Raw genomic sequence first — 22,177 nt, 5'->3', positions numbered from 1 at the left:
CACACATGTGCACATAGCACTCCTCCTACCCCCTACAAATGCCCCACCCCTCCCTGCACACAATGGTTGAGCCAGCTGATTAAAAATAAAATGATAATCAAATATCGTTTTTTTTTTTAGCTGCTGGTTCTGCCAGTGGGGCCATGCTCCTGGCCATTGCGGAGGAGCCGGCCCTGGGTGCAATACTCCCTCACAAAGGTGACTGTCATCCTGTCTGCCGTATTACGGTTTCCATAGGATATAAAGGTATCGGAATAGGGCGCCAAGATCTAAATCAGGCCCTATATCGTTCATGATAGAATTTATTGCCCACCATGATACAAAACATGTATTTGGAGGTGCTCCACCTTTCTTCAATGGGGCTGTCAGTTAAGGCATCTTGAGTGTCTTTTGCATTATTTTAGATGCCAATGGGGGGGGGGGGGGGGGGGGTGTAGGGAGTCATTGTGTCGAGTAGCGCTTTGGTACTTTCACCTTCACCCGCTGTAGATGTTGATGTTAGAACAGGCACTCATTTCCTGGAGCCCTCTTTGGCTGCATGCGCATTTTCCTAGAATGTATTTTGCATGTGCCCGTGCTCCTTTCCATTCTTAACCCGTGCTTCACCTGGCAGTATGCAGCTAGAGGGGCTTGTCTCTTTCGCCCAGAAGATGGTATCTGTGGCATCTCTTATGCGGTGGTATCTGTACCATCGCACAACTGTCACGTGCGAACATTCCCTAAGAGACAGCTTTAATAACGGATGTGTGTCCATAATTTTTCATTTGTAGGAATATTCGACACAGGTCTTGGCTGCACACTTGCAGTCTTTTGAGTCAAGAATGTTTTTTCCTGTGCTGCGGCTTTTTGTGTGTGTGTGTGTGTGTGTGTGTTGGGGGGGGGAATAGAGCGGGCGGGCAGCACTCATGGTGCAGAACGTGTGGACTTAAGGAGGAGCACTTGAGGAGGACAGAGCTAGTGCCTGGTACAGCACTTACGAGAAGGCACGTGAGGAGGACAGAGCTAGGACTGCACACTCGTAGGAATGAAGGCACGCATGGACTATAGAGCTGGTAAATGGGACAGCATCCATTGGAATGCACGTGAGGAGAAACTCAGTACATGGGGCAGAGCTTAGAATGCACATGAGAACACGATGTGCGAACATGTATACTGTTCGTGCGGTGGAGAGCACTTATGGGAAAGCACATACGGAATCGAGAGCTTGTACGGGGAAAGACTTGAGTAAAAGGACATTACCTGTAAAGTCCCAGCAGTTATGAGAAAAGGACAACATGCTGCCTGGAGGGGGGCTGATACTAGACTGTACTTTCTGCCCCCATTCTCTTGCGAGAAGGGGAAATACTTTTTCAGGGGCTGGATAGCAGGGAAGCAATATTTGCACTGAGGGGCATCTTGTGCATGGGTTCGGCACTTGCGTGGGGTGGCAGTACTTTGGCGGGTGACGTAGCAGCACTTCTCCCGAGGAGTATGTCTCTCGCAAGGGAAGGCAGCGGTGCGTGGATGGGGGTGGCCATGTGGGCGCGGGCATGGGAATGTTGGGAGCAGACCTGAGCTGAAACCGCAGGGAGGGCAGCCTCTGCGGCCTGGGAGCGGAGTGCTGGCTCTCGCCCCTTCTGGAGTTTCCGGCATCTGCGGCTGCCTCCCCCAGGCTTGTGCACTTTGCACACGGCGGTGCACTCTCCTTTCATGTTTAAGCCGGAATTAGGGTTAGACAAGCTGCGCTGTTTTGTTTAGGTTGGAAAAATGCACATTGATTAGCACTCTATTCCGAACTTATTAGTCAGGAATTCATTAGGTTTACAAAAAACCCAATTGCTGCAAAACGTTCAAAAAAAGAAAACACTATCCTGTTACTAGTTAAGAAAAATAGCGCGCGTGCCTCGTGCTGCAAGTTAAACAAGCTAGTAATGTTTGTGTAAACACATCGTGCGTGCGTAAACGGTAGTTGTATGCACGACAGTGATCAGCATCAGAACATTGGAGAGGCGTAGCGAGGTGCTCGCGCTTGTGTACGTAACAGCAAGCTGGTGGCCGCCTTTGGTAGCACTTTAAAAACCCGCTTACTATATGTCTCGCCAGAATAGCGCATGCGGGGGCTCTAGCGAGACCTAAAAATAAAGGCGTGTGGCCGATTTCGCAAGACGCGCTCTGTGGTGGGGGAGGGGTGAGCAAGACATAGAGGCAGAGCGAGGTGCACGCACGGGAGAGCGAGGCAAAAGCCAGATTGCGCCTCTTCTTGTGTCTGTGCGCGTAACTACACGCAGTATGCCGCACACTTTTAAAAGCACAATAACTAAATGTCTCGCCAGGGCAGCGAATTCGCTGACTCAGGCGAGACCTAAAAACGGGTCTGTTTCTGGTCATTCCCGGTCTCTGGCGGCGTGGAAACATCCTCCCCTCACTGAGCGTTTTGGCATGTCCTTTGCCATGCTCTCACCGCACTCCCTGCTCAGCACATCAAACTCAGCACAGAGCAGCCGATTTAAAGGGGGCAACGCTTTTTCACAGAAAATGCGTGCACATACCAGAGACATGCCTCATAGCTTGAAAGCCCCCAGTATTCACTCACTTCACAGGCAGTGGGAACGGAAGAAAAAACATGCCTCTAAATCTTGTCTTTAGCAGTTTCCAGCGCAAGTTCATTGCTCTGCACAGTAAATGCCCCCAAGGCTATCCGCATCGCCTCTGGGCTAGAATTTGCTTTTTGAAATATGTATTCTACAGGACAACTGGGTTCTCAACAACGTGTTTTGCTTTTTAGATTTACAATAAAATAAATGCAAGTCCAGCCTGGTCACTAGATACAGATTTCTACCAGGTTTTATTGCTGTAGCTCTTTCCAGTGCTAGATTTGTTTTCTGCTGCAAGAATTTCCCTGAAACGTGAGCCTAAACGTCTGGCTGTTGCATGTGGCTACTGACAGGGCTGATAAGGAAGAGTGCTGGCAGCAATAAAGGAGGCCTGTGCGCATTCTGTAGCCTTCACTGCTTGTAAAAGCATAAGCACATTATATGCATGCTCTCCCCATTACTTTTGAAAATGTATCAATGTGTTAAGATGTCTGAAATGGCTGCACAGGAGCCCTACAAATTAGTGCCCCGGAGTAGCACTAATTTCTGTTATTTGTTAACAAAATAAGTAGATATACATTTGTATAGCACCCAGATCAGATATCTAAGAAACTAGACTGACACATCTGAAACACCATCCATAGCACACTCACTGTACCCGAACTGAATTCTACACCTGCATACTTAATATACATCTGCAAGTCATTCATACACCGGCACACGTGAAATCCACATAGAAAGCAATGCACAACATATTGTAGCACTTAGATCATACACACATCCGCTTTGCTTGCCAACACTATACCTCAACATCTTACTCCAACAAATGCCTATGCCACCCAGAACTCAATGCATACCACACACTCCAAAGAAGATAGAATATGCAGCCATATGTGATAGCTGCACGTGAATTCAACATTTAAAGAATACACACTGAGAAGCTTTTTGACAGCTAACTATGTGCATAACTATTCTACATACACACCTGCCTAAGACGTCACAAGCACTTCCAGGAACTGAATACAGACTAGTACCAGGTGAAGCAACAATACAGTTACATAAGGACAACATTAATTTTGTAGAAACTAGCCAATGTGTTGCAGAAAAATGTTGCATTTAAAAGCAAAAAATACAAGTATATAATGTAAAGGTATTCAAAACATGGCAATGCAATATCAATTTAACCTCAATTGTGAGTGTTTTAAGAAAATAAAACATTACAATAAACTATATGAAAAGAAACACATCACTTGCATAGAAATTCAGAAGAATTTAAAACCGACCATTCCCAGGTTAAACAATCACACTAAAATGTAAAATGCTAAGTACTAATATGTTATATAGAATGGAAGGATATCATGCCTGGCTTCAAGGATAACAGCCAAAGTTATAAAACACTTAAAGCGTTACTACATTGCCTGTAAGCACTTTCAGAAAGAGATCAGGGGTGTGAGCGGGTTAAAGTTGCTCTTAAATTTGATGTTGGCTGATGGGGTTACATTTAGACAGATATTGTATTTAACAGGTGTGGTATAGGTAATGAGCCACCATAAATCATTGTCAGTGCCTAGTTTTGTTGTGCAAGTCATTTGCAGCCTGTTGGCGGACGTAAGAGTGCTTCTTTTGGTTCTGGCATTGAGGATCTTTTGTTTGAGCATTTACTACTTGTCTGCTGGTCCTGGGGGAGCTGGGCTACAATGTTATTGAGCTCCCCATGTGGAGACTTGGCTGCCTGAAAAGTTGGGTACTGTGGTCTGTCCTGAATAAGCAGGGACATTGTGAATGCGCTGGGAGAGGTTGGGCTCATTACTGAGAAGTCCGTCTCCTCTTTACTTTTAGTGAGTTCTGAAAATATATGTGTGTGTTATGTACATCGCTCATGATGAGACCATGCTGAAATCCGAAAAGGAAAATACAGCCATTAATGAGTCACTGACTACTAGCTCCCATGAGAGAGACTTACTCTTTCACAGAGAAGAGCAGCCTTGTAATCCGGCCCACGATCCCACCCCCTGAGATGTTAATTATTTTCACGCTAACACACACGTACTAATGCCATGTGTGTTCATCAGATTGACCCACGCTGTCTTTTGAGGCTGTGCATGATATGTTCTCCAGGGTAGCGCAATACTGTGCTGCATACATGTATGGACTCAGCTTCACTTAAAATTCTACCTTCTGTAGGAATATGACAGCATGGATTAGCCTGAGAACCTTCACCTTCTGACACTACAATTGCTATTTAACCACCCTTTGAGCATCTTTGCCCCTCACTCACCACACTAGCTTCAACAGGGCAATTAGTGTCTATGGTTGTTTACAGTTTTAGACCGTTTTTTTTCATTCTGAAGACTGCTTAGATTTAAGTTGATGTATGATGATGTGCTTCTTCCAGTTTTCTTATTTGTAACCAACAAGAGTAGGCCTGGTCTGTTCACATTTCTTCTTATAAGATTGGCCCTAGTGGTCCAAGTGTGCTATGTGTTGTTGCTGTGTGAGTGGGGATAATGTGCTGCACAGCTAAACACTTGTAGCGCGACCTATTGGCTATGACAATACTTGTTGTGCCTTGCAAACACATGGGACAGTAAAATTCACAGTCCTCTTTGACCTAAAGTAAGCGTCAAATGATTGAGCCTCTAATTACTCCTCTTCTATTCTTTTTGGGTTTCGCCTGCCGAAGGCTGCGCTCTGCGCAGCTTTTCGGCGCAGGCGAAATCCATTGATTACAATAAGGACTTCAGGATCGTCCCCCGGCTCCATAAATGGAGGCTAGCCATTGGGTGCCGGATCTGTCTGTCAAGGCCAGACCAGATTCGGGGGCGTTCCCGGGATTTTTTCGCTCTCCACCCACTTCAGATCGTCATCGCGGCGGTGGGTGTTATTTTTTTTTTTTGAGTCGGCCTGTTTTCGTCTTTTTACAAGTGTTTGTTGTTGGAGTTGGCTGCAAGATTCGAGTTCCCACGAGGCAATCAGGTAAGGAGCATTTTGTTTATAAATGTGTTTTCACTTTGTTTTTATCCCGTTCCCGACCCCCCCTCCCGCTGTCCATTCCCGCCCTCCCGCTGTCCGTCTAACCGTTCCTGCCCCCCCCCCCCCAAGTCTCTCTTGGTGTCTCCTCCAAATCGTGCACTCACTCCCTTACTCAGAGTAAGCCACACGCTTAACCACTCACTAATTCTCACAATGACTCACATATTTGCTTGCTGAATCCGCCCCCTCCTTAAGTCGGCGCCGGCTTTGATGTGAGCACTGGAGGGCCATGTGGGCCTGCCGCAGGAGGAGACTTGAGCTGAGAGCTGGGCAGAGCCGGAGCCTCCAGAGAGCTCCAGCAGTGGAAGCAGCAGCAAGCACTGAACGGAGCTCTCTCACTCACAGGACAGCACGGGCACCCCGCACCCCCTCTCAAGAGCAGGCACCGCGTGCCGGGGGAGACATGGAACATCAGCTGCTGTGCTGCGAGGTGGAAACCCCATGCTGAAGGCGGAGGAGAACTGCCCACCGTCCGCTTCCTACTTTAAGTGCGTGCAGCGTGAAGTGCAACCCTACATGCGGAAGATCGTGGCCACCTGGATGCTGGAGGTTTGTGGAGCAAGGAGTGCACGTGCCACATGACTGCCACCCAGGTCGAATCACCCCTGCCCCCCAGAACCCAGCAGAGTAACATTATAAACACACACTTATGTTAGGGGCGCACCGAACTTGCATACATGTGGAGCAACCCCTATCCGCCGCTCTGTAGAGCCTGGCCCCCTTTATGAAGAGTGCCGGTCAAACCTGCTTTGGAAGCCGGGACTACACCCAGTGCCCCGCAGTCTCACCCCCCAGTAACCGGGTCTGGAAATACTATGAATGTAGTTTTTAATGTAATACCATGTACACGTATGCAGCGCTCCCCGTGCCAGTATTACACGCCATCTTTGATGACTTCTTGTTTCCAAGCAAAAGTTTGCTCCCAATTCTGTAAAAGTGGATAAATGTGGGTTTTTTGGGAGGGGGTTGCATTGGGGTGGGAGGGTCCTCCCTATGTGGCCCTAGGTTAGAACAGCCTGTGCCCCACTTCAAGGGGACTTTCCCTTGTTGAAGGCTGTGTTCTCAGTCCTTACAAGCAGAACATGCTTGTTTGGACTAAACTTGCAAGGTCGCAAGTCCAAAGAAGTTCCAAATAAGGAGCTCTTTTGAGGATCCGACTCTTGTACCCGGCTCAGTTTGAGCTCCACACTCAGGGGTACATTTTGATGGGTCGGATGTGACTATTTCTGACTTCTAAATATTTTTTATTAATTTTTGAAACTTCGGCGAGCTCCTTCCTTGCAAATGTCGCATGCTTTCGGCAGGGACCTGGGGGGCACCCAAGGGCCTTTCAGATCGGGGGGACCCCTTGCTCTGACCCCTTCTTAAACAGCACAGCTCGGTAGAGCATCGCCAGTAGTACATTTTCATGTGATTTTGGGGTTCTGACATATTTTTTTTACATTTTTAAATATTTTTTGAAAAGATGACGTTGGAAAATGTGACTTGAGTAGAGCAGGATTAGACGCCACCTTTGTATAGAGTGCAGCGCACACTGCACCCAAACTGCATTGGAAGAAATAACCTTTAGTAGTAGGGAGTGCATAGGGAGTGGAGAGTGCATGGGGAGTGGAGAGTGCATGGGGAGTGGAGAGTGCATGGGGAGTGGAGAGTGCATGGGGAGTGGAGAGTGCATGGGGAGTGGAGAGTGCATGGAGAGTGCATGGGGAGTGGAGAGTGCATGGGGAGTGGAGAGTGCATGGGGAGTGGAGAGTGCATGGGGAGTGGAGAGTGCATGGGGAGTGGAGAGTGCATGGGGAGTGGAGAGTTCATAGGGAGTGGAGAGTGCATAGGGAGTGGAGAGTGCATAGGGAGTGGAGAGTGCATAGGGAGTGGAGAGTGCATAGGGAGTGGAGAGTGCATAGGGAGTGGAGAGTGCATAGGGAGTGGAGAGTGCATAGGGAGTGCAGAGTGCATAGGGAGTGGAGAGTGGAGAGTGCAGAGTGCATAGGGAGTGGAAAGTGGAGAGTGCATAGGGAGTGGAGAGTGCATAGGGAGTGGAGAGTGCATAGGGAGTGGAGAGTGCATAGGGAGTGGAGAGTGCATAGGGAGTGGAGAGTGCATGGGGAGTGGAGAGTGCATGGGGAGTGGAGAGTGCATGGGGAGTGGAGAGTGCATGGGGAGTGGAGAGTGCATGGGGAGTGGAGAGTGCATGGGGAGTGGAGAGTGCATGGGGAGTGGAGAGTGCATGGGGAGTGGAGAGTGCATGGGGAGTGGAGAGTGCATGGGGAGTGGAGAGTGCATGGGGAGTGGAGAGTGCATGGGGAGTGGAGAGTGCATGGGGAGTGGAGAGTGCATGGGGAGTGGAGAGTGCATGGGGAGTGGAGAGTGCATGGGGAGTGGAGAGTGCATGGGGAGTGGAGAGTGCATGGGGAGTGGAGAGTGCATAGGGAGTGGAGAGTGCATAGGGAGTGGAGAGTGCATAGGGAGTGGAGAGTGCATAGGGAGTGGAGAGTGCATAGGGAGTGGAGAGTGGAGAGTGCATAGGGAGTGGAGAGTGGAGAGTGCATAGGGAGTGGAGAGTGGAGAGTGCATAGGGAGTGGAGAGTGGAGAGTGCATAGGGAGTGGAGAGTGGACAGTGCATAGGGAGTGAAGAGTGGAGAGTGCATAGGGAGTGGAGAGTGCATAGGGAGTGGAGAGTGCATAGGGAGTGGAGAGTGGAGAGTGCATAGGGAGTGGAGAGTGGAGAGTGCATAGGGAGTGGAGAGTGCATAGGGAGTGGAGAGTGGAGAGTGCATAGGGAGTGGAGAGTGCATAGGGAGTGGAGAGTGCATAGGGAGTGGAGAGTGCATAGGGAGTGGAGAGTGGAGAGTGCATAGGGAGTGGAGAGTGCATAGGGAGTGGAGAGTGGAGAGTGCATAGGGAGTGGAGAGTGCATAGGGAGTGGAGAGTGCATAGGGAATGCAGAGTGCATAGGGAATGCAGAGTGCAGAGTGAGTAGGGAGTAGGGAGTGCTAGAGAGTGCAGAGTGAGTAGGGAGTGCTAGAGAGTGCAGAGTGAGTAGGGAATGCTAGGGAGTGCTAGAGAGTGCAGAGTGAGTAGGGAGTGCTAGGGAGTGCAGAGTGAGTAGGGAGTGCTAGAGAGTGCAGAGTGACTGCAGAGATTAAGCTAATGGCAATGTAAATGACAATGCCATGTATTTTTTTCAAAACCAACACATAAATACAAATTTTGTCATTTACAATGCCAATAACTCTAACTTTTCCAAAGGCGAAACCATTGCATTGTAAATGCTTGTTAAATATGTCAGAAGGGTTCTGGTAGTTTTTAGGTCTCGTGGCGTTAACCGCGCCAGACCTATTGTGAGCGACTCAGCTTCCCAGGAGACAGGACCTGGCTGCGTGTATCTTCCAAAAGGCGATCAGAGTGGGCCGCGCGTGCGCGCACGCTGTGGCCATCTCCTGTCTCCTGGGAAGCTCCAACACGCACACAGCCACACATCCCCCTGCACGCATGCGCACACACAGACACACACACGAGCGCACATACACGCACGCAGACATAAAGAGACACCCCCCCGCCGCACACATACACGCGCTCACACATACACGCGCGCGCACACACACGATCGCACCGTGCCCCCCCCCCCCCCCGCCGCCGCCTAGGAATGTAAGCACCAACCGAAAAGGTCTCCCATGCCCTCAGCCGTTATTATATCCTGATAGGATCTAACCATTGCTGAAGCCAATATACGGACTGAACCGCGATGTCCCCGCTAACCTTTCCACCCGCTCACCTCCTCAGCCAAGCACTGCCCTCCTCAGCCAAGCACTTCATTTACACGTTAGCACTGCCGTCCACTCGAACCGTTCGAAGATGGCGCTCGCTGCTCTGCTTCTCTACGAACGCTGGTAAAAGGACCCATTTCAAGAGGGATGTTTCTCAGACGAACGGCTGCAAATGCCTGCTCTGGCATCAGCCCGCCCCCTTCAGCTAGTAGATCCGCCTGATTGGTGTATGACCGGCTATCCTGATGCATGGCGATCTATTATTCGTCACAATTCTCGGAGTTCAATGTAACGTCTCTTCCAATTGGTGGAATCGGCTTGAGAACCGAAGCCAAACGGTTTCGGTTTGCGGAGCCGCGCCCGAGTCGACTACAGCTCGTATCTGCTGCAGGGAAGCATTTGTGGCAAATTGCCCGCCGTCACTGTGGCGGCACAGAAACCGGAAGTTACCAGGACAAGACCGGAAGTATGGTTTACGATGGGCACCTGGAGTGCTAAAAGTGCCCGGTGAGGACGTAAAAAACTTGGATTGGGGACCTTTTTTTGGTGCAAGTGCCTTTAGAGAATGACCACTCAGCAGTTCATACACAAATCAGTCAGCGCAGGACGAGAATATCGGGTCCCTGATGGAAAAGGGAATAAGCTACCTTCCAAAGCGAGAGGGAGGGTTGGTTAATGGGGCCACCAGAAAGAGCTCACGCGCACTGAGCGCAGTGTGTGACGTAGGTTGAGTCCAACTCCAATTGAGTAACTCTCCCACCTAAGGGACGGGCGCGCACAGAAGGGACTCGAGCATATCTGGCAAGTAGACCCATGTTCTGTCTGACTGGTTTCATAGTTCTGGCTTTTTGCTCCTCTGCATACTGGCAGACGAGACAGGGGTTTATAGTGCTACGAGTGAGTCCCAGAAAAAAACATAATGTGGGGTACGAATAGAGCTGCGGAATTCTCTAGGTTCACGCATGGGTTGCCCCTTAAGGTTACTTTGGTGTGTGTTATTACCGCAAAATTAAAATGTAACAATACTATTAATAACATTAAAGGAAAGGATGGATATCAATGATGTAATGTAATGTAATGTAATTGCCCATTTATACCGCGCTACAATCGCTCCAAGGAGCATCTCGGCGCCCTTGCATGATCTACTCGCACGTACAGCTACTCGGTACGCTTGCAAACTCCGCATGAACGTCAAGTTCGTCTGAAAGGGTTAAACTTGACATAGGCCTTCGGACCGAGTTTGCGGCAGTGGGGGGGTGGGGCTGCTAAGCAGCGGTAGTTATATTATGAGTGGATTGGCTCCTTTGACAAATAGGAATAATGGGTTAACTTGAGGGGGTGCGGGGTGGTGTTGGAGGACATTCAGAAATAGGCTGGAGGGATTGAAGCTTAGAACGGGGCTAGACACGGGGGAGCGCGTGATGCCCTGAGCAGTGGGTCTGTGGAATGGCGTGAGTGGAGGGGGAGCCCAGGACGGGTTTTAAGTTGTGCTAAGTTTAGGGAGATTAGCAGGGGGCCTACCCTTAGTTCCAATGGAATGGCCATTAGAGCTAACCCCAGGCCCCGTACCCACACCCATGTTGTCCCTCCTGTCTCCTGGGCCGATTTACGGCTCACAGGCTGACCTCAGCCCCGGCCGGGACAGGCAGACAGGCCAGTTCATCAAGCCAGGTGGCCTGATGGCTTCCCCTAGTCAGCGGGGGAGCACCCCTTGAGAGAGCAGGCTAAGCCCAGACATCTCTCCTCTTGGGATGGTCTGTAAACATCCGTGGTGGTGATGTCCTGCTGATGCTGTCTGACCAACTCCAGCAGACACGTCACACCACATCCCAGGCCCGGGCTCTCCCAGTGTTGCTGCTCACGGGCACTTTCACCCCCCTCATGAACAAGGGGACAGCAGATGGTTTCTTGAGCAGGGCTGAGACAGTATGTACCTTTGTATCCATTAATGCAACCTTTTTTCCCCCAACAACCGTCCCCAAAAGGCATAAAAAGTGCAATAACAACGTTCTTCTGAGAAATGTTTTTATGCTTTGCTGACAGTGGCGTCGCTATCAATGGTACATCAAGTGCAGTGACACCGGGGCCCGGGGTTGTTAAGGGCCCACTGGGGAGAGGATGTGGCCTAACAAGCTAGGGCGGTGGAGCTCAAATCTGGGGAACCGGGTTCGAGCCTCGACAATGACGCTCATCATCCTATGATTCTGGACAAATCATTCAATCTCCCCGTGCCTAACAAAAACAAGCAAGTTTTTAGTGCGATGCACCTCTTGACAACAAACGCCATGTTTTCCCCTCGTTCCCAGGTGCTGAAATCTAAATGTTGCCGTTTTTACCTAAACAAACACCACCTGTAAACATGATTCAAGGGAAATAAACCAGTGGAGTTTGAATAATGGCAGTATCCTAGCTTGGTGTAAACTCCTTCGCGAGTCACAATGAAGCAGGAGTATCCTGGTACCCTTCTTTACCATGCATTCTCAGTAAACATATGTATCCGTGTGCACGTTTTCACCAGGAGATCCCTCGGCGAGGGCCTCTCACAGTGCACAATAAGTGAAAGCACTGTACAGGAGTAGTGAACAGGCTCAGCTTCATTCACAAACAATGTTTATATACCAATTCCAACAAAAAAAAAATCACATAAAGCATTGTCATTTACAATGCCAGTAACTCAAACTTTAATGCTGCGAGACCTATTGCATTGCAAATGCTTGTTCGTTTTCTTATGGTGATGGCTTTGGTTTGGATTATGAACTCTTAGGTCAATGAGTGTCTGTTGAACATTGTGGTGTTCTATCTCCAGGGCCTAATTGTCTCCTCTTCTGCAGATAGAAAACATCCAGCTCATGAAGGTACCAGAAACTGGGATCTCTAAGGGCTTCGGCTTCATTACAGTGAGTACTTGAGTCTTTTACCTATTTTATTGCCTTGCATATTTAACTTGTCAAGTCTCAGAAGTGTGGTGGTAAGTCTGCCAGTTTGGTCCTAGATCCTGTGCTGTTTTTGTCTCAACACTATTGTACATCATTATAGCAACATTCTTTCACTTTTATCCCTACCTGCGTTACTTGAAATACTTTTAAAATCTGTATAAACATAGACCACATATTTTTATTTGTCAATGTACATATACATCGCAGGGCTCTACACACCAGAGACATCTGCCGAATCAGACCATATGTAACCATGAAAGCAATCGACTTTTGTGAGCAAATTCAATAATGCATAACAAAGACATACTAAATGATCTAGAAACCCCCCCAACGCCCGCCCCCTTGAAATCTCATAGTCCTGTCCACAGCCTAGACATATAATCAAAGAATCATAGCATGATCGCATGCACCCTCCTGCCCCCCCCCCCCTCCCTGCGCCTTTACAGAAGGCTGGGTGCAGGTGCTTTTGAGCTGTCGGGCGCTCAATGTTAGTCAATGGGAGTCTTGGAAGATGAACAAAGGCTGCAGGCTCTGGGACGGAGATTCTTCAGGAGTGACCAACACTTTGAGGGGTTAGTTGGGATCTTGGAGATTAGGTAGGCACCCAGGAGTTGGGCACAGGGGGCAGTTGGGCGCCAGGTGCAGGGGTCTCTTTTGACGTCGGGAAATCTTACCCTCTGCTGGTCGCGGTTGGAGGGATCCCTGGTTGTGAGGCTGCAGGCATCGTCTGGGTAGTTGAAGAGGGTCCTTGGGCACTGGATTTCAGGTCACTATATATCGCCCACAGGGCCCTCTGGAAAATTGGCCCGGCCATCTGTCACTCCCTGATATCTCCATATCAGCCACCCAGACGCTTCGATCAGCCACAGCCCATCTCGCTCCTAAAGTTCTAAGATCAAGAAGTGGCGGCCGCTCCTTCAACGCGGCCAAGATATGGAATGCCCTCCCCTTCCCTCTGCGGGCAGAACCCAACCTTCTCACTTTCCGTAAATATTTAAAAACCTTCCTTTTTAACTAAACTTTCTGCTCCCAGCACCATCTGTTCTTGCTCGTGCCCACAGCGCTGGGACGCTTCAGGGTAGCTATTGCGCTTTACAAAAATGAAGAAAAAAAAACTATCACCGGAGGGACGTCCTCAGGGGTTTTGTCCACTCAGGCACAGGCCGGGCTCGGCGGGTGCAGAGTGGGCTGGATTCGCGGTTCCTGGCTGGCACCAGGGGTGTTGCTTTTTGAGCATTTCCACTGCTCGTGGGAGTCCCAGTCTTGGTATAGCCTCAAGGCAGTCAGGCCCTCCGGGGTTTTTGAGGTTGCTGACCACGGAAGGCGCCGGAGTTTCGCAGGAGCGGCTTCAAGGATCAACAGGCCGGTAGGGCTGGAGCCAAGTCAGTTGGTGTCGTCCTCTTGTTAAAAGCTGCATGGCAGGTCTTCTGGTGTCTTGATCTTCTTGCTTGTTTCGAATCTGGATCTGAGGAAGGAAGGTTCAGGATGCCCCTAAATACTAAATTTAGGGGAGTTACAGGTAGGGCAAGGGCAGGGACCAATGGGTCCCTGTCCTGGGGTGACTACACCCCCTATCCTGCTCCTCTCCTGTGGGAGGGGGGCAGGAGCCTATCTCTGATTGGGCAGGGCTCCCCATCCTCAAGATGGCCGGAGCCCGGAGTTGTGCTTCACATTGCCTCTTCCACCTGAGGGGTGGGGTTGGCTGAGGCTGGTTCACCCCCTTTCCTCACTTAGGGTTTCCCGCCTGTCTTCCCGCCAGAGTGGGGGTCAGAATCGGTGGGGCCAGTTGCTGAGTACAGCAAGTGGCCTGGAAAAGCTCACAGAGGTGGCATGCCTTTATAGCTTCCCCTGCCCATCCTGGGGAGGAGAACTAGCACCTCGCCCAGGATGTGCATTGTTGCAGGCCCAGGAGAGCGGAGGGCTCTCTACCCAGGGGTCCAGCAACAGCTCTGCTGTGTGGCAGCCTAGTCAGCCTCTCAGACAAGACGTGGATTGTAGGTTAGGTTTCAGGAGACATCTCTAAGATGCCCCCTGTAGTGCATTTTACATTAGCCTACCTCATCATCTCCAAAGGACATACTATCACTTTGGACTTCATCATACCATGCGATTGGTCGGACCATCACATCATTTCCTTCCATATCAACTTGGAGGTATCTCAGAGTAAGTCTCAAACAACTAAACCAAAGATCAGGAGAAGAGACCTCAGAGACATCAATACAGTTGACCTAGCAACCCGCTGTAAGCTTGCCCTCTCTCCTCAAAGAGACTGAGTCGAAGTACATGCACTCACAGACTTCTGTAACTGTTCTATGTTCGAGGCATATGAGCTGCAGATTGTACACTATGCATTAGATCGCCACCTGGTGTTGGGCTCGGATGATTGCAGGTTGTTGTCTTCTTGGAAGAAGTCTTTGTTAGTTCCGAGATAGGTGACTCCTCCCTTGGAGAATACTGCGCATGGGCATCTGCTCCATCCTTAGATTGTATTTTTTTCCGCCACTGGGTTCGGATGAAAGTTTCTCCGCTCAGGCTGAAAACGACTTTTCTGCAATTTCGAAGCGCAGAACTTCCTCAAAATTCTACAAACTACCTTCGACATCGACCGCAACACTTTTCGACACCATCGTTTCCATTCCGGTCATCGAAGTGGGCTGTTAGGCCTATCGACACCGTGCGGCCTACACCACATGGAAAGAACTCCGTTCAAAAGATGCCCAGTATGTCAAGCAAAGGTTCCACATAGCGACCACCACGAGGTCTGCAACCTCTTGTCTATCGCCGGAACACGACGAGTCGACCTGCATAGCTTGTGCATCCTTCCGATTGAAGAAAACTATCCGGGATCGGAGGGCCCGTCTACACGAGATGAAGACATCAGCTCCAGCACTGGAAGATATCTTCGATGACGAGGTTCCGCTCGTTCCAAAAGAAGACTCACCTGATCGCCATATCGTATCAGAGGCAGATGACTCAGATGAATCCATTCCATCGGGTCAGCGCGTGAGTACTACTGCCCCTGCACCACATACACTGCCCAAACAGAAGGCAAACGTCAGCACTCCGCCCAAGGGGCCAAGTCGAGACCGAACACCTACTTCGAAAGCCCCACCTTCGAGCTCGGCTCCGAAGAAATTAACTACGCCTTCCAGTGCCTCGACACCGAGCAAGCCTCTTCCATCGGCACCGAAAAATAAAGATGCCTCGGCACCGAAGCCTAAACACCCTTCGGCTCCGAAAACAAAAATAGTATTGATACCAAAACCGAACACTGTTACAGTACCGAAACCGAAAGAAGCACCGGCTCCGAGGCCATCCACTTATACACCTTTGGTGCCAAAAACCACAAAGCATGATTCCGAGGTGCCCAAATCCTCAAACATGCCTACAAAGCCGAAAACGACACCTTCGGCACCGAAACCTACGCCACGGGACGTTATAACATCTACCAAGGCTAAAGAAACCAAACAACCTCCGCCGGCACTGAAAAAAACGACGCCCAAGAAGGTTGTACAGGAGGAAGAACTTTTTCGACCAGATCCTTGACAAAAGAAGATATATATATAGACCCAAACACAGGTCGTGTAAGCGATACGCCTCTCAAGAAGAGACCAGCAGATACACCACCCACACCTGTGGTTCCTGCCAAGAAAAAGGACTGTGCAACCTCTCCTATGCACCCTTCCTCTCCTATACCTACCTCTTCTCCTGTTTCTCCTCATATATCACCTCAAATCTCTCCTGTCCATTCTCCATTATCATCACATTCGCCTCAACACAATGTTTATGAATATGATTTGGGTGGGGAGGGGGGACATAGAAGAACCTGGTTCATACCCTGTAGAGGAGGGTGTGTGGAATTTACCAAACACTATAAATGTGTCTATATGGGACTTTACAAACCCTCAAAACGTGCCTGACATTCCTGAGCCACAATAATACCCATCAAAACCTTCCCCTCCAGAGGATACCATTGGTTTTGGTCGTCTGTTAAACAGAGCTGCTGTATACCATGGAGTACCCATGCATTCAGATGACATTGAGGAAGATTTTCTCTTAGATACCTTTGAGCAGTCCCAGCGGTCTGCTCAAATTCTTCCTATGATTAAAGGGGTAATCAAACATGCTCCAGAGGTATTTAATGACCCTGTACGCACTAGAATATTCAACCCCAGAATTGAGAAAAAAAATATAGACCCGCACCCTCATCGAGTCTATATCAAAGGACACCTACCACTAGACTCATTAGTCGTGGCCAATGCTAGGAAGAGGGCTAATTCTCAAACTTCTGGCAAAGCACCCCCACCTGACAAGGAATCCAAAGTAATTGATGCGTCAGGTAAAAGAATAGCTGCGCAGGCTTCAAACATATGGCGCATAGCAAATACACAAGCCCTCCTCTCTCGTTACGATAAGGCTCATTAGAGAAACTACTTGAGCACCTACCAGATCAGTATCAAGATCAAGCTACTGACCTCATACAAGAAGGCAAGTTAATATCCAATGCCTCAATAAAATGCGCACTAGATGTCGCAGACACAGCATCTAGAGCTGTAAATACCAGTGTCATACTTAGAAGGCATGCGTGGTTACGCATTTCAGGGTTTAAACAAGAAGTGCAGACCACCATCTTAAACCAGCCATTTAATCCGAACCAATTATTTGGCCCAGAAGTAGACACTACACTAGAAAAAATGAAAAAAGACACACACTGCCAAGTCTATGGGGGCTTTACAGTCTACACCAGCTAGAGGCTCCTTTCGTCGCTCCTTCTACAGAGGAGGCTCCAAACAAACTGGAGCAGACACTACCACATCTTTCAAGTCACAAACATCCTCTAACAAGGGATATTATAGAGGAGGTTACAGAGGCAATAATATCAAAGGAAGAGGTCGCGGTAACAACAACAATCGATCATCTTCCGCTACTAAAAAATGACTTCCCTCCGCTCCCCCCACAGCATTGCACTCCTTTAGGGGGCAGACTAACACAGTTCCTGCCTGTCTGGAACTCCATTACAACAGAAAAGTGGGTAAGACAGATTATCCAACATGGCTACTGCCTAGAACTTACAGCAACCCCTCCACACATACCTCCCAGGCAGCGTCCAATGTCTACAGACCATCTGACTCTGCTCCAACAAGAAGTTCTGTTACTTCTACAGAAGGGTGCTATTCAAATAGTTCCTTTACAAGAACAAGGAACAGGGGTGTACTTGTTGTACTTTCTAATTCCCAAGAATGACTGGACACTAAGGCCCATTCTCGACCTCAGGCCCCTCAACCATTACATACAATCAGATCATTTTCATATGATCACTCTACAACAAGTGCTTCCACTGCTGCAACAAGGTGATTTCCTTACAACACTAGATCTAAAGGACGCCTACTTTCATATCCCGATACATCCTGCTCACAGAAAGTATCTAAGATTTGTACTAGAAGGACAACACTATCAGTTCAAATTCCTTCCATTCGGGGTGACAACAGCACCGCGAGTATTCAGAAAGTGCCTAGCAGTGGTAGCAGCACACCTCAGGAGGCAGCAAATACATGTCTTCCCTTACCTAGATGATTGGATCATAAAAGCCAAGTCATTCAATCAGTGTGTCCAACACACACATCAGACAATTCAAACGTTGCACAACTTAGGGTTTATGATAAACTACACCAAGTCACACATGCAGCCTTAACACGTCCACCAGTATCTAGGAGCTACAATAGACACGTCTACAGCCCTAGCATATCCCAGTCCAGCCAGGATACAGAGCATTCAAACCTTAGTCACCGCCTTTCAACACCACCAGTCTCTGCAAGCCAGGGTGTTCATGAGGCTAATAGGCATGATGGCGTCTTGCATCTTCATAGTACCACACGCAAGATTGCAAATTCGCCCATTACAGGAGTGCCTAGCACAACAGTGGAACCAAGCTCAAGGTCAACTAACAGACCTGGTGTTGGTGGACAGCCGCACACATCGCTCTCTGCAGTGGTGGAACACCAAAAACTTGAAAAAAGGGCGGCCGTTCCTCGAGCCTGTTCCACAAGTAGTGCTCACAACAGACGCATCCCTCACAGGATGGGGAGCCCATCTCCTACATCACACAACTCAGGGTCAATGGAACAATCAACAAAAACTGTTCCATATCAACCATCTAGAGCTGCTAGCAATATTCTTAGCACTCAAGACTTTTCAACTTCAAGTACAAAACAAAGCTGTCCTAATCCGGACGGACAATATGAGAGCCATGTACTATATACAAAACAGGGGGGGGCACACTCTCTGCAACTCTCCCAGCTCGCACAGAACAGTTGGAGATGGGCCATTCCTCAAAACATACATCTGTTAGTGGAACACCTTCCAGGGGTTCACAATCAGATAGCAGATCTGTTAAGTCGGCAGTCACAACAGATTCATGAATGGGAACAACATTCACAAGTTCTTCAACCATTCTTCCAAAGGTGGGGTCATCCACACATAGATCTGTTTGCCACCCACGAAAATGCAAAATGCCCAGCCTTCGCCGCCAGGTTTCCACACCCACTGTCCGAAGGCAATGCGTTATGGATGAACTGGTCAGGCAGATTTGCGTACGCTTTTCCGCCTCTCCCACTGATTTCATTGGTGGTGCGCAAGCTCAGACAACAGTCTCTCAAACTGATCCTAGTGGCTCCCACATGGGCACGACATCCATGGTTCACCACACTGTTAGAACTATCTCTAGTTCCACACGAAAAGTTACGACTAACTCCATCCCTGTTAACACAGAACCATGGAGAAATCAGACACCCAGACCCGAACCAACTGAATTTGGTGATCTGGCTCCTGAAGTCTTAGAGTGGGCTGGATTCGCGGTTCCTGGCTGGCACCAGGGGTGTTGCTTTTTGAGCATTTCCACTGCTCGTGGGAGTCCCAGTCTTGGTATAGCCTCAAGGCAGTCAGGCCCTCCGGGGTTTTTGAGGTTGCTGACCACGGAAGGCGCCGGAGTTTCGCAGGAGCGGCTTCAAGGATCAACAGGCCGGTAGGGCTGGAGCCAAGTCAGTTGGTGTCGTCCTCTTGTTAAAAGCTGCATGGCAGGTCTTCTGGTGTCTTGATCTTCTTGCTTGTTTCGAATCTGGATCTGAGGAAGGAAGGTTCAGGATGCCCCTAAATACTAAATTTAGGGGAGTTACAGGTAGGGCAAGGGCAGGGACCAATGGGTCCCTGTCCTGGGGTGACTACACCCCCTATCCTGCTCCTCTCCTGTGGGAGGGGGGCAGGAGCCTATCTCTGATTGGGCAGGGCTCCCCATCCTCAAGATGGCCGGAGCCCGGAGTTGTGCTTCACATTGCCTCTTCCACCTGTGGGGTGGGGTTGGCTGAGGCTGGTTCACCCCCTTTCCTCACTTAGGGTTTCCCGCCTGTCTTCCCGCCAGAGTGGGGGTCAGAATCGGTGGGGCCAGTTGCTGAGTACAGCAAGTGGCCTGGAAAAGCTCACAGAGGTGGCATGCCTTTATAGCTTCCCCTGCCCATCCTGGGGAGGAGAACTAGCACCTCGCCCAGGATGTGCATTGTTGCAGGCCCAGGAGAGCGGAGGGCTCTCTACCCAGGGGTCCAGCAACAGCTCTGCTGTGTGGCAGCCTAGTCAGCCTCTCAGACAAGACGTGGATTGTAGGTTAGGTTTCAGGAGACATCTCTAAGATGCCCCCTGTAGTGCATTTTACATTAGCCTACCTCATCATCTCCAAAGGACATACTATCACTTTGGACTTCATCATACCATGCGATTGGTCGGACCATCACATCATTTCCTTCCATATCAACTTGGAGGTATCTCAGAGTAAGTCTCAAACAACTAAACCAAAGATCAGGAGAAGAGACCTCAGAGACATCAATACAGTTGACCTAGCAACCCGCTGTAAGCTTGCCCTCTCTCCTCAAAGAGACTGAGTCGAAGTACATGCACTCACAGACTTCTGTAACTGTTCTATGTTCGAGGCATATGAGCTGCAGATTGTACACTATGCATTAGATCGCCACCTGGTGTTGGGCTCGGATGATTGCAGGTTGTTGTCTTCTTGGAAGAAGTCTTTGTTAGTTCCGAGATAGGTGACTCCTCCCTTGGAGAATACTGCGCATGGGCATCTGCTCCATCCTTAGATTGTATTTTTTTCCGCCACTGGGTTCGGATGAAAGTTTCTCCGCTCAGGCTGAAAACGACTTTTCTGCAATTTCGAAGCGCAGAACTTCCTCAAAATTCTACAAACTACCTTCGACATCGACCGCAACACTTTTCGACACCATCGTTTCCATTCCGGTCATCGAAGTGGGCTGTTAGGCCTATCGACACCGTGCGGCCTACACCACATGGAAAGAACTCCGTTCAAAAGATGCCCAGTATGTCAAGCAAAGGTTCCACATAGCGACCACCACGAGGTCTGCAACCTCTTGTCTATCGCCGGAACACGACGAGTCGACCTGCATAGCTTGTGCATCCTTCCGATTGAAGAAAACTATCCGGGATCGGAGGGCCCGTCTACACGAGATGAAGACATCAGCTCCAGCACTGGAAGATATCTTCGATGACGAGGTTCCGCTCGTTCCAAAAGAAGACTCACCTGATCGCCATATCGTATCAGAGGCAGATGACTCAGATGAATCCATTCCATCGGGTCAGCGCGTGAGTACTACTGCCCCTGCACCACATACACTGCCCAAACAGAAGGCAAACGTCAGCACTCCGCCCAAGGGGCCAAGTCGAGACCGAACACCTACTTCGAAAGCCCCACCTTCGAGCTCGGCTCCGAAGAAATTAACTACGCCTTCCAGTGCCTCGACACCGAGCAAGCCTCTTCCATCGGCACCGAAAAATAAAGATGCCTCGGCACCGAAGCCTAAACACCCTTCGGCTCCGAAAACAAAAATAGTATTGATACCAAAACCGAACACTGTTACAGTACCGAAACCGAAAGAAGCACCGGCTCCGAGGCCATCCACTTATACACCTTCGGTGCCAAAAACCACAAAGCATGATTCCGAGGTGCCCAAATCCTCAAACATGCCTACAAAGCCGAAATCGACACCTTCGGCACCGAAACTTACGCCACGGGACGTTATAACATCTACCAAGGCTAAAGAAACCAAACAACCTCCGCCGGCACTGAAAAAAACGACGCCCAAGAAGGTTGTACAGGAGGAAGAACTTTTTCGACCAGATCCTTGACAAAAGAAGATATATATATAGACCCAAACACAGGTCGTGTAAGCGATACGCCTCTCAAGAAGAGACCAGCAGATACACCACCCACACCTGTGGTTCCTGCCAAGAAAAAGGACTGTGCAACCTCTCCTATGCACCCTTCCTCTCCTATACCTACCTCTTCTCCTGTTTCTCCTCATATATCACCTCAAATCTCTCCTGTCCATTCTCCATTATCATCACATTCGCCTCAACACAATGTTTATGAATATGATTTGGGTGGGGAGGGGGGACATAGAAGAACCTGGTTCATACCCTGTAGAGGAGGGTGTGTGGAATTTACCAAACACTATAAATGTGTCTATATGGGACTTTACAAACCCTCAAAACGTGCCTGACATTCCTGAGCCACAATAATACCCATCAAAACCTTCCCCTCCAGAGGATACCATTGGTTTTGGTCGTCTGTTAAACAGAGCTGCTGTATACCATGGAGTACCCATGCATTCAGATGACATTGAGGAACATTTTCTCTTAGATACCTTTGAGCAGTCCCAGCGGTCTGCTCAAATTCTTCCTATGATTAAAGGGGTAATCAAACATGCTCCAGAGGTATTTAATGACCCTGTACGCACTAGAATATTCAACCCCAGAATTGAGAAAAAAAATATAGACCCGCACCCTCATCGA

General features: G+C 49.3%; 1 protein-coding gene across 2 annotated transcripts in view; it reads left to right on the top strand.

Moving 5' to 3' along the window:
- The window catches only part of RBM23 (RNA binding motif protein 23), a 501,634-nt gene that overhangs the window by 286,630 nt on the left and 192,827 nt on the right, over window positions 1-22,177 (top strand). For both annotated transcript variants that reach the window (XM_078644883.1, XM_078644882.1), the window contains exon 10: window positions 12,206-12,271. In XM_078644883.1, coding sequence (XP_078501009.1) covers window positions 12,206-12,271 — 66 coding nt within the window. The remainder of the gene's footprint in view (window positions 1-12,205; window positions 12,272-22,177) is intronic.

Source organism: Lissotriton helveticus, chromosome 5_1, assembly GCF_964261635.1.
Source record: "Lissotriton helveticus chromosome 5_1, aLisHel1.1, whole genome shotgun sequence".
Lineage (NCBI taxonomy): Eukaryota > Metazoa > Chordata > Amphibia > Caudata > Salamandridae > Lissotriton > Lissotriton helveticus.
The sequence above is the reverse complement of the archived record's forward strand: the minus strand, read 5'-3'. Positions and strand labels throughout refer to the sequence as shown.